At 37.9% G+C, this 13,392-nt stretch overlaps 1 protein-coding gene across 1 annotated transcript; it reads right to left on the bottom strand.

The window, feature by feature from the left end:
• Nucleotides 1-2,375: 2,375 nt before the first annotated feature.
• Nucleotides 2,376-5,301, bottom strand: LOC128236441 (uncharacterized). The gene is made up of 2 exons (XM_052951305.1): nt 2,836-5,301; nt 2,376-2,678 (listed from the first exon to the last, which is right to left on the bottom strand). The coding sequence occupies exons 1-2, from the start codon at nt 5,299-5,301 to the stop codon at nt 2,376-2,378; spliced, it is 2,769 nt and encodes a 922-aa protein (XP_052807265.1).
• Nucleotides 5,302-13,392: the final 8,091 nt, after the last annotated feature.

The raw sequence follows: 13,392 nt of genomic DNA, 5'->3' as shown, positions 1-13,392 counted from the left end.
CAATATTACGTCCGAAACGATATTATCACGACGTCAATGACGTTAATTCTATTTTTGGTTGCTTATTTTAACAAAAACATCCAACGTAAAAGACGCAATATCCATATACTCGCGCCAGTGTGTTTGTGATGTCTTTTTGTAAAATCGCATTACATATTACAAAATGGTCACGAAAGATCTTTAAATCGTTCGACAACGCCTATATTTATATGTCTACGTCAAGGAATGTTTTGCTATATTGAAGGTAAAATCTCTAAATATTGCCATATTAGTCATTCGTGTGATGCAATGAAACAGTGGCTTGTTCATGATTTTCTTTCTTTGTGTTCTAGCCTGCGTTTTGATTCACAACATGTCTATATATGGATGCGTCTCCTACGTAATGCATGTCTTCTTGCATGCCATTTGAATACATTGGACACAATCCTACTGGTACTTAATGTACAACTAAAATTGAAAACAATGCTGTGGAAAAAAAATATATGAGAAACCGATTCAATCAAGAGGTTTAAAAAAAATCATATTTTTCAGGTTTATATCTGGAGAGGTGTTTTCACGGCGGTATTCAGACCACGGCATAGACATCGTGAATGGCTGACCGTCTTCTCATAGAACTTACATACCCATATAGCGAGACAACAACCCCTCAACTCCTAGAACTTATGTACCCATATAGTGGGATTATAAATGTACATCAATGTTTGCAAGAATGAAGAAAAAATCTCTAAATATTGCCATATGAGTCATTCGTGTGAAGCAATGAAACAGCGGCTTGTTCATGATTTTCTTTATTTGTGTACCTGAGAGGTACAGTTTACTGTTGAACTAAAACAAATTGAATTAAAAAAATTAAAAAATTCAAAACCCTCTACTCATAGAACTTATATACCCATACAGCGAGACTTTGAAACAAAGTTCCTTAGCTGTAACACAGAAACAGGGCATTATGTCATTAAAAAACCTATAAAGTTTTTTTAAAAGCCTTAGACCTATTCCTTGCTGAATACAATTTATTAATTGCGACTGGTTCTGGTTATATTACAAACAGACTAAAGACTTAACCAAATCTTAGATTGTTTGTCGGCTTATGATCAAACGGGTTTTATAAAAAAAACTATATTTATGAAACCCACCAGGTTCAACTTGATAAAATATACTGTAAATAGCAACATATCTTCTTTGATAATTGTACTGTGGCACGAGAAACAACTAGAGTGCGGCAGCTATCTTTTATTCTACTCATTCGTTCGATCGTGAATAACTGAAAATAGAACCAAACCAATGTTCAAGATTCAGTCAACACAACATTTCACATAAGCAATTTCCTAAACAAATAACAAACAATAATCAAAATATGAGACAAGAGTGAGTGACAGAGCTTACTTAAGCTATACATCAAGAAGGTACGTGTCATACTAGCTTAAACAGCAATATGTCTCCATGCTAAGCTGAAAAACTGCAAAAGTAGCTTGCAAACAGGTTTCACGAAAACTACTTACAAAGTGGTTCGACTCGCAAAATACAAAGAAATGCATGGTATTATCGCAAAACCGTAAAAGGTGCTTAATATATATGTCAAAAGGTATTATGTGATGGACAAAACCTACCCTATGGGCCACAAATGACCAAGTAAAAAGCCAAAGCTCAAAACAATTTTGTTTGCATGTTTTCTTCACGCGGTAAATATGCCGACAAATTTACCTCCTCAAGAAAGAGCTCCCAAATACAGAACAAGCGGAGTAAATCATGGCACGAACGAAGCGACAGTCAATACAGAGTTGTTCCCCTTATTAAACTGCAGCACAAACTTAGAACTGTAACTATCTGTTACAGAACACTCCCCGCCTGGTTTTAATTAAACCAAATAAATGAATATTTCAATGCGAAATAAAACTGATTACGAATTACTCAGCTCTTACTCAACAATAAATTTCTTAATTAAGTCGGTCACGACTGCTATCAAAGATAAACAATTTACTACTCTTAATTGTTTAACCCAAAATTTAAGTATTCCAAAAACAATTCACAAATATGTTATTACACAAATTAACCATCAAGTTCAACAACCTTGCTTGATTGTAACAATACATACTTCAGTATGCAAAATGTATGTATCTAAAACAAATGCAACAATACAAATAATGTAATCAACACATTACTTAGTTCCACACAATCTTTGTTAAAAAGGCTTAACCATGTTCCTTTATGTAATATTAAAGGTAATATGACACCATATGCTGCATAATGCATGTAAATGATCAAATAGACTAGTAAATGATAATATCATGATGGTAACGTTTGTCATTTCTAAATGAACACAACACTATACAAGTATATGTTGTAGGTGTAGCCATGGATCACCAGTCTCTTAGTCTCTAAGATGGAACAAGCAGCACCATCTCATTAACTGGGCGTACATATGTAGTCGGTTTCCCATTTTTGCCAACAGTCCGCACTTCCGCAGTCCTGACAAATCCATCGTTACTGGGTTCTGCTAGCACCACTAGACCCATAGGCCAATAATTTCTGTGTTCTTGCTTGTCTCTCAACAACACTACATCACCACACTGAAGATCTCTCTGCTCTGCTGTCCATTTTCTGCGCACTTGCAATGTTTGAAGGAACTCAGACCCCCACCGCTTCCAGAACTGTTCTGCCAGGATTTGAACCCGCTTCCACTGTGCCCGATACATGTCTTTAATATCAGTTGTTATAACTACGTCCACAATACACTCACTTTTTTTGTGTAAGGATCAATGCTGGATTTAATGGAGTAGGGCAAGAAGAATCTGCACACACTGACACTAATGGTCTTGAATTAATAATGGCACTCACTTCCGCCAAGAACATAGTTAAAACCTCATGTGTAAGGCTGTTTCCAGGTAGATCCAACAACATCGAATCAAGAATTCTTCGCGTGACGCCGATTATTCGTTCCCATACGCCTCCACGGTGTGATGAATGAGGAGGATTCAAAATCCACACTGCACCTTCCTGGTCCATATATCTTCTAACACTGTCATTGACGTTGACGCCTAAAACGTCTAACGCTCCCATGAAGTTGGTCCCGTTGTCTGAACGATATACCTTGACCTTGCCACGGATACTGGTGAATCTACGTAAAATATTGATGAAAGAAGAACTGCTCAATTCCTCAATTACCTCGATATGGACTGCTCTTGATGTAAGGCAGGTAAACAGAACAGCCCAACGTTTGTTTGCAGCTTGACCGCCCCTCGTACGTCTGCTCACGACTTGCCATGGACCGAAACAGTCAAGCCCAACTGACGTGAAAGGAGGACCTGGCCTCAAACGATCTGTTGGCAGATCAGCCATCTTCTGACATCCCAATCCTCCACGAAGTCGTTGGCATTTCACACAATGATGGATGACAGACATAACAAGCCGCTTGGCTCCTGTTATCCAGAACCCTGCTTCTCTAATGGCACCTTCTGTAAAGTGTCGACCCTGGTGTTTGACCCTCTCATGGTAATGTTGTACTACCAATCTAGAAGTATGGTGTTTACCCGGAAGGATAATGGGATACTTTTCGACAACTCCTAAGTCTGAATTTCGAAGACGCCCTCCGACCCTCAACGTCCCTTCTTCGTCTATAACTGGATTTAAGCTTACAATTGAACTGTCTTTTGGTATTCGACTATTATTCTGTATAGAGTCAATTTCTTTGAAATACACCTCTCTCTGGACTGACTGAATCACAATTTTCTCGGCAAATGTTTTCAGCTCATGATTTTCAACGTGCTCATTGTCAATGGAGTCACTGGCGCCATGTAGCTTCCTATAAACACGTCGCACAAATCTTTTCAAGACCACCAGTGCATTCACCAATCTACTCCACTGAGAGAAAGTTTCAAAGCCTCTTGTGTTTAGATATGTCTTAGACACAATATTTGTTTTTATGCACTGTATGACTGGACGTATCTCTGGGTCGTCTGCTGGAGAGTGAAGCTGGTACATGTCTTCTGTGTCGCGTGTCTCGGTGAGAAGAAAACTTGGTCCGCAAAGCCAAATGCTGTCATGAAGAGTTTCTGCCGGTGTGGGTCTCGTACCCAGGTCCGCCGGGTTTTCTTTAGTAGGCACAAAACACCACTGATCAGGTCCCGAGAGTTTTAGAATTCTACTGACACGGTTTTTTACGTACACATAGAACCGTCTCACACGGTTATGGAGGTATCCGAGTACCACTCTACTGTCTGTGTAAAATCTCATTTGTCCAACTGGCATGTGTAACAGTTCACAAATGATGTCCGCTAATTCTACAGCTAATACCGCTGCACACAACTCTAACCTTGGAATTGTATGTCCGTGTTTGGGTGAAACTTTAGATTTTCCTATGATGAAGCCAACACTCGTGTCTCCATTTGCATCTATTGTCTTAAGGTAGGCGACAGCAGCTATTGCTTTCTCGGATGCATCCGAAAATATGTGAATCTGTTGGTCAACTGTAGCACTAAGTGACCCTTCAAGGTAAGTTCGTGGGACTTTCAAGTCCTCAAGGTGTTTTAATGATTCGCACCATTTTACCCATTGATCCCTAGTGTCGACTGGCAATGGCTCATCCCAGTCTGGAGATTTCGACATCAGGTCCCTCATGATGATCCGTCCATGGACTACGACAGGGGAGATAAATCCCAGAGGGTCAAAAAGACTGTTCAGTGTAGACAAAATACCGCGTCTTGTGCATGGCGTGATTTCGTCAGAAATTGTGAACGTGAAATAATCAGAATCTAGGTTCCAGTTCATTCCAAGACTTCTCTGTACAGGGAGATTCTCATGTCCCAAGTCTAGATCTTTTAGATCTTTCGCCAGATCTTCTTTCGGGAAAGCCTTCATGACCTCTCTGCTGTTTGATGATATCTTGTGTAGCTTCAACTTTCCACCGGTATCCAGTGCCTGTTGAGTCCGTTTCATCAAGTCTATCGCCTCTTGTGGAGTCTGCAGTGAAACAAGACCGTCATCAACGTAGAAATCTTGTAGTACAAAATTAGCCACATCTGACCCGTATGTGTCTTCCACCATCAGTACACTCTTGTGAAGCCCGTAAGTAGCTATTGCAGGAGACGGGCTGTTCCCGAACACGTGCACACACATTCTGTATTCTACTAGTAGCAACTCAGGGTTGTTGTCCTTGAACCAAAAGAACCTCAGGTAGTTACGGTCCTTCTCTTCAACATGGAATTGGTAGAACATCTGTTGGATGTCGGCAGAAACTGCAACGGGCTCTCTTCTAAATCTCATAAGGATACCAAGCAAGCTATTATGTAAGTCTGGTCCAGTCATTAGCACTCTGTTCAGTGACCCATATATGTTGCTGAAGAGTCAAAGACCACTCGAATCTGATCAACTTTCTTAGGGTGGTATATACCAAATATAGGTAGATACCAGCATTCAGTGTCCGACATTACTGGAGCTGCTACTTCAGCATGGCCATTGTCTATCATTCCCTGCATAAACTGCATAAAATGACGTTGCTTTGTTTCATTCTTTCTCAAATTGTCAACCAAGCGGTTCATTCTGTTGAGCACCATGTTCCTATTGTTTGGCAACCTTGGTCTAGAAGATTTGAATGGCAAAGGTGCAGTCCAACTGCCTTTACTGTTTTTCTTGAACCCACTGTCCATGATTCCTAGAAATTCCTTATCTTCAATAGACGTGCCTATTTTCTCATCTCTATCAGTCACTAGGAATACTTGTGATTCCTCATCGCTGTCCAAGTTGTCATTCAAATGTCTACCAACGTCTTTGACTATCAACTTATTTTGGCACTCTGGAAACACAGAACTTCTCCCGTCTACGTGTACGAATGTCTTCCACAGTGATGGTCGGCTGGTGAACCTTGCCTAGACATGTCTCGCCAATCACAACCCAGCCTAGACTTAACTTCTGTGCATACGGTGAACCTCTCGGACCAGTCCTCTGTTCAAGTACGTGGTGGGCCTCTGGCAAGTCCCTCCCCAATAGAAGCAAAATCTCTGCTGATGGATCGACTTCGGGTATATGAGCCGAAATGTCTTCTAGATGTGAATGGTAAAGTGCGCTGTCTGGCGTTGGGATCTCATCTCTCATATCTGGGATCTGATTGCATTCAGTCAGGGATGGCAGATTCAGTGAGGATGAACCATCAAAACTACTGATGACAAACATATCAGAGTCAGCCCTACGACCTGTCGTGTTTGTGACGCCAGCACACGATGACAACCTGTATGGCACTTCAGTGTATCCTTCTTCAAATAAGTTGAAGAACTCGGGCCGAGCTAGCGACCTATTGCTTTGGTCGTCTATGAGGGCATACATCCTTTTCTTTTTGACTGGATTGTTTATGCTATGTACTGTCACTAGAACTACCTTAGCACATGATTTTCCCATGGAGATGTTGCGACCACAGATCTTTGTGCATGCAGAGCGAATGTCGCCACTCCCACTGTCGGCTGAACGAGCCTCCCCGCCATGCGCATGTAGGGCTGTTGGATGGCTGTTTAAGTTACACACAGTGCATATCACTCGTTCCTGGCATGAATTTGCCCTGTGATTGGTCGACAACCCACATTTGAAACATAATTTATTGTCTCTAAAGTACTTTTTTCTGACTCCAATGGGCTTGTTAATGAAAGACCTACATCCATTTAGGTTGTGGCCAACCACATTGTGGTAACTGCAAGTATTCATGTCAGTAGGTGCCACTGCCACTTCTGTTTTATAACTTCGGATTCTTTGTCCCTCGTTGACACTATCTCTAGAGTTCTTGACCTTTTTCCCAATACTGTCTTTTTGTGTGTTTTGCTCGTAAACAAAGCTTGGATTGTTCAACATTGAACTCATGTCACAAACAAACATTGCAAACTCTGAGAATGGTGGATACACAACGTCATTTCTCTTCATGTACTTGATTGCTCTATGTGTCATTTTGACTGAATGTGGTATGGCAGCTTCTGGACAATGGGGTTGACGCCTGTAGATGAGTCGAAGTACGCCAACACAGAACTATACGTGGGGCTCTGCTTGGTAGCCTGTATCTCCGCCAAAAGGTCACTGAGATCATATAATTTGTGCTGATCTTTAGTTGTGATTCTCGGGAACTCTGACAGTTTACGTTTAAGGGTCATTTCAATAACTTCCGGAGCACCATATCGCTCGTCAAGTCTCTTCCAGACCTTAACAAGGGCTTGCTGAGGGTCGCTTATATAGGCCGTTTTGATGCTGATAGCATGTTTCTTTGATTGAGGGCCAAGCCACTTCACTAATAAATCTAGTTCCTCTACACATGTGACATTCAACTCACTCACTACATTGATTAAGCTCTTTCCACATTAAGTATTTGTCTGCAGCATCATTAAAGGTATACAGTCTATTAAACAGTAGGTCTTTCTTTATCATAATTTTTGACAGTTCGGTTGCAAGCGACGGGATTTGTTCATCGGACTCACGGTGAGACACTAACCCAGCAACACTTTCGACATAGATTCTCGTTCTTTCCTCGGGTCGAACCTCAGCGATTTCATGGACCTTATAGACCCCTGATTTGTTTCAGTCTCTTCTTCTTCACAGGCCCTTTGTTCCTTCACCGTATTCAATTCTGCCTGAATCTCCGACATCTCCCTCTCTATCTTAGCTGCGGCCATGGCCTCCTGCTCTTTAAGTGCTGCTTCCTTCTTTCTTAACAGTAACTCTTTCTCTGCATAAGCAACACGTCTCTTCGCTCCTTCTGCCTTTATCATTGCCTTTGATGCGTTTGAGGTATTTGATCTATTTGATCTCACTGACTTGACCTCAGCTTCTAACATTGCCTTTGCATGTTCAATGTCCTTTAGCACTTTCTCGACATGTCTATGATACTGACTGTCTATCTCGTTATATTCACTAATAAGTCTCTGACCTTCGTACGAACGTGATTGTTCCAGAAATGTCACATAGTCTCTAACCATCAGTTTGTATTGAGCGTAGCTCAAACATAATGTGGAATGTATGTCCTTTAATAGGTCTCTATTTTCACAATTTGTATCTACCTTTGCAATGATATTGTCAACTGTATGATGTTCTGCTGACAGCTGGCTTTTGTATCGTTCCACTTTCTCTGTGAAGTTATCTAATGCTTTCTCCGTGAGCCGTATCAGGCGTCTTTCTTCAAGGTCGACCCCAGGGTCCTCTGTGTCTTTACTGGCCATCTTGCTGTTCGCAGGTTATTCACTGTACTGTGGCACGAGAAACAACTAGAGTGCGGCAGCTATCTTTTATTCTACTCATTCGTTCGATCGTGAATAACTGAAAATAGAACCAAACCAATGTTCAAGATTCAGTTGACACAACATTTCAAATAAGCAATTTCCTAAACAAATAACAAACAATAATCAAAATATGAGACAAGAGTGAGTAACAGAGCTTACTTAAGCTATACATCAAGAAGGTACGTGTCATACTAGCTTAAACAGCAATATGTCTCCATGCTAAGCTGAAAAACTGCAAAAGTAGCTTGCAAACAGGTTTCACGAAAACTACTTACAAAGTGGTTCGACTCGCAAAATACAAAGAAATGCATGGTATTATCGCAAAACCGTAAAAGGTGCTTAATATATATGTCAAAAGGTATTATGTGATGGACAAAACCTACCCTATGGGCCACAAATGACCAAGTAAAAAGCCAAAAGCTCAAAACAATTTTGTTTGCATGTTTTCTTCACGCGGTAAATATGGACGACAAATTTACCTCCTCAAGAAAGAGCTCCCAAATACAGAACAAGCGGAGTAAATAATGGCACGAACGAAGCGACAGTCAATACAGAGTTGTTCCCCTTATTAAACTGCAGCACAAACTTAGAACTGTAACTATCTGTTACAGAACAATAATGCTGATAGATTTGAAAACGCGTTCGATACATTGTGTTCTAGTTGAAATAAGCCTGTTTTTATCTCAAAACTTGGTCCTATGTTTCTACAATGAATGTCTTTGTTCCTCAGTAATATAGAAACTGCTGTGCAAATGAATGGTTTTCCGTCGAATCATTTTTTTGCCGATTTTTTTGCAATAAAAATGAGAAATTGTAACCCGACCAAGGGCCTTACAGCTGACAATATTGAATACAAAAGATCACAATTTGCAGATGACACTATTTTGTTGCTATCAGTAAATTATACATTACACCTTTTACAATTTTTTTGCTATTCTGGGGTTTGAAATTTAACTTTGATGAGACTCATTTAATACGGATACGTTCTATCAAATTTAGCACAAGGTTGAATAAGACAAAATATAAACTAACATGGGAAACTACACAGTTTAGATAATTAGGTTTGATCATATTTGATGTAGATCTTAGTTAAATGAAAGAATTGAAATGTACATGCAAAATTGAAAAGAAATGTGAAGAAAGGAATAATTTATTGGAAAAGAAGAAAGTAATTGGAAAAGAAAAAAAAAGTTATTGGGAAAAAAGTTAACTCCTGTTGGAAAAAATACTATTGTTAAATCATTGTTACTTCCCCTTCTTACAGTGTGTCCAATACAATTATAAATCTAGTTTATGATTTGATTTCGGTAAACTGTAAAGCACTTTATTCAGGCAAATTGTTTGCTGAATGTTTAATTAAGAAATTATATCAAAACGTACTAGTATTTTGGATTGATGTTTAAAGAGTATTTTGCAGTGATGCTAATCACTTATCCACTGATAAAGTTGAATATGTACATGATATACCATTGTTATAATCATAATATAAAGATTGGTAATGAAGGTTTCTTTGACAGAAATCTTTATAATAGAGGAATACGTTATATTAGAGATATTCCTTATGAAACAGATATACGTATATGTAACAAAGAGAGCTTTAGGGAAATGTACTGGGTCAAATATAATTTCTTCTATTCTATGGAGGTTTAACAAGAGTTGTAAGGAATTACATAAAATTGTGTAAAGATGAAATGAAAATGATATAACTTAAAACCCAACCATGTCATGTTATGTTACGAGTATTTTGCTTGGAAGCATTGGAAGTAAAAGGTTTACAATAAACTTTTTAATATTAATGAAACCCCAATCTCTCAAGCTAAATGGAACAATTTATTCCAGGATGCTGACTGGGATTTTTTTATGGATTGGTTATTAGGATAATTATAGTTCTATACTTATATCAAATGGTTCCAAACAAGAGTGATATATACGACTAGCTACAATTTCACTACTGTTTAAAATGATTATAGTGAATGACAAATTATGTACATTTTGTTCATCAGAAGGTACCTTAACATTAGATTGGAATATTTATAAAAACACATGCATTAAATAAAATTAAAAAAAATAACTGGTCAGTTGTCCAAATGTTAACTCAGACCTTATGTGGTAAAATAAATTTAATATACTGTATAAAAATACGTATATTTAATTCCTTACTGCTCTTAACTGTGTACAAGAACATATTACAAACATGCTGTGTTTTTTTAATGTAATTTCTATATCAGCTGTTTATTACCTTGTTATCTCTTTATAGCTATATATTTACATTAACACTTCATTCCTTAACGATGGTTGTTGTTTATCAATTCCACATTATTTCTGTATAAAATGCAATGGCATTTCCCATCGAAATCGCGTGCATTTGTTCGATACTTATGTCCTGTTATTGGGCGCAATAATACTAATGGGCGGGGCATATTTACTACGGAACTATTTTTTTCAATGAAATCGTAGTAAATTTATTGGCAACCTGCAAGACTAAAATCTGCAGTAAAGCAGTTAAAACAAAATAAGCAACGATAATCTTTAATGTAGATTTTTATTTCATGATGGATGGAACAGTTGAAGAAATATTTAATGACAATGATGACGACTTATTTCGGAATTTGGAATAGACATTTGATAAAAATAATGCATCTGACAAAACATGAGGAAGTAAAACAATAACATATTGTAGTGCACCCAACAATGTCCACAAGAAAGAGCTCAGTTCAACACTAAGTCTTCTCGCGTCCTCTAGCTTTCCTTCCGCGAAAGATCCCATTGCTAAACACGTTACCCCACCCACCGCCACTGTCGTTTCATCCAATGTTAACTTTCAAAGAAATGACAATGCACTTGCACATTTGTCCATTGGCAACACCGTATTCCAACATGGTTCATACACCAACTGATCCTTCAACATCACGCTCAACAAGTAAACTGACTGGAATTTCTCTCCAATTCGAAAACTCGTGACTAACAAACGCTAGTATCGCGTATTATCGCGAGATATAATGAGAACTTTGTAGGTGGCGATATTTTTGTTGTTTTCATGTTATTGTGAATTGTTTATAACTCAAATGGTATTTTTCCAGTTGTAATACAGTTATAATACGTATTTATAATATACTTGTCCTTGAAAATATAGAAAATAAACATATAAATAAGGAACTATTTTATCTGCGCATTCATTGTTGCATAAACTTAGGTTACGATAGCTGTTCTAATTTACCAACCGTTGAGAACAAAGAGAGAAAGAAAAAAAGTAATGCTCTTGAATAATATATTTATTTTAGCAGAAGTGTAGATTTAAATAAATGTAAATATAAGTATTAAAATTAAAATAGTTCCTAAAATATTATCATCCAGGCATTATGTTAGGACATTCTTACAATTTTACTTCTTGCGCAGTTCAAAATACTGGTGGAGTCCTGCCACCCATTTTGAACAGGACCATTGCATACCATACCCCAATAAAATGCAACATGTCGAATTTTAATCCTTAAATATAGCTTCATTAAAATTGTAAGAATGCCATAACATAATGCCTGGATGATAATATTTTTGGAACTTCTATTTTAATTTTTAATGTTACTGTATTCAATTACCAAATTAAGTTAAGCAACTCTTCTTATAAGTATTTACAAACATATATGATGCCCTTTGATTTTAACAAAAAAAAGTATATGCAATCGTAAGTTATTTATCAAGTTATTTACCTCATTTGTTAATAAACGTATGACCATGTGATGTGCCTCACACCTAGCATACCGTATGTTAGGTACATAATAAAGGTTAACACTAAAATAAAAACTCGAATGTCGATATGCATTCATGTATATATAATAAATATGTTTACCTAATACTCATAGAAGTCGACACACATGCATCTTTAGACTTTAAACTATTTTTGACCACGAAATAAGACGATAGAAAATATCAATCTTAAAGCTGTAAGAAACAGTGTGAATAATTAAATATATCGTACATATCTCACTAGTAGATATGAAATGAAATTAAAGAGTAACATGATTTAGTATCAAATTGCATTTTACCTTTTAAGCTTGATTTCGAAAAACCGGTACATACTGTATCATGATTATCTTAAAAACTAAAATAATTGCTTTTAATAGTATATATACCCTTTGAAAGAAGAAATATAACAAACTTTACCTAATCAAAATTATGAGCTTTATAATATATATTGATTTTTTTATAAGGGACTTGAGAATGTTCTAGACATCGGGGCATGTGGAGAAAAGATGATGACAAACACAACGGTGGTCAACGTATTTATTTTTGCATTACAATATGTTTCATCAATATTTGTACGTGTTTCACATGTTTGATTCATGTTGTTTATCACATATTGAAACTCGTATTTGCATTTGTGCAAGTAACTGAGATATTTGCTGACCGTTTTACAGCGGTTACTTTTTAACACAAAAATTGTAATATGTCAGGCGCATAGCTAGACCGAAAACGATGTGCGAATCGGGGTTGAGTGGACAGGCTAAGTGGGTCCGAAGGGCATGTCACACCCACCCGGGAAATTTTGAAACCCTAGAATGCAAATGATGACTTCCAAAACCTTTTTGAACCGTGTAGCTGCATCAAAACACTGAAACAAAATTGTTTGTTGATTGTGATTCATTTAATTTTGCACGAATTAATGTTCTTATCTTAAACAAAATCCATTTTTTTGCTTTTGCATCCAGCAAATACCGACACTTCAGGATCAATGTCAATGTTCACATCCCGATACACATGCATTAGCGCTAGTACTTTCATGCGCTCTGTCCGCATGGTTGCCCTCAGGTAGTGCTTCACCCTGCGCATAACGGTAAGGTACCGTTCAGAAGTAGCGGTTGATGCCGGCATGGTCAGAAGAATGGAGAGTACGGTAGAAATTCCCGGCTAAAGATCAGGATTGATGGATGCAACAGTTTCACAGAGTTCGCTTGTTTGTCAATTCAAGTCATAAACTGTCATCTAGCCTTCCAACTTCGTTGTGGAAGGACAGGTTTCCTTGCGGTAGGTCCACACTGTTTACTCCACAAACATGAGAACTACCATTTCTTCTTGACACAAATGGTCATATAATGGAAGTAGAGAACTCGCTGATTATACTGTTGTTGGACATAGGTCGTTGGATTTGTCCGGC

This window comes from Mya arenaria, chromosome 1, assembly GCF_026914265.1.
Source record: "Mya arenaria isolate MELC-2E11 chromosome 1, ASM2691426v1".
Lineage (NCBI taxonomy): Eukaryota > Metazoa > Mollusca > Bivalvia > Myida > Myidae > Mya > Mya arenaria.
The sequence above is the reverse complement of the archived record's forward strand: the minus strand, read 5'-3'. Positions and strand labels throughout refer to the sequence as shown.

Excerpts from the sequence above, each read along its gene's own strand:
- LOC128236441 (XM_052951305.1), bottom strand. The coding sequence starts at position 5,301 with ATGACTGGACCAGACTTACATAATAGCTTGCTTGGTATCCTTATGAGA. Across the intron at positions 2,679-2,835 it reads TAACTATGTTCTTGGCGGAA|TGGAAGCGGGTTCAAATCCT; the intron begins GTGAGTGCCATT and ends TATCGGGCACAG.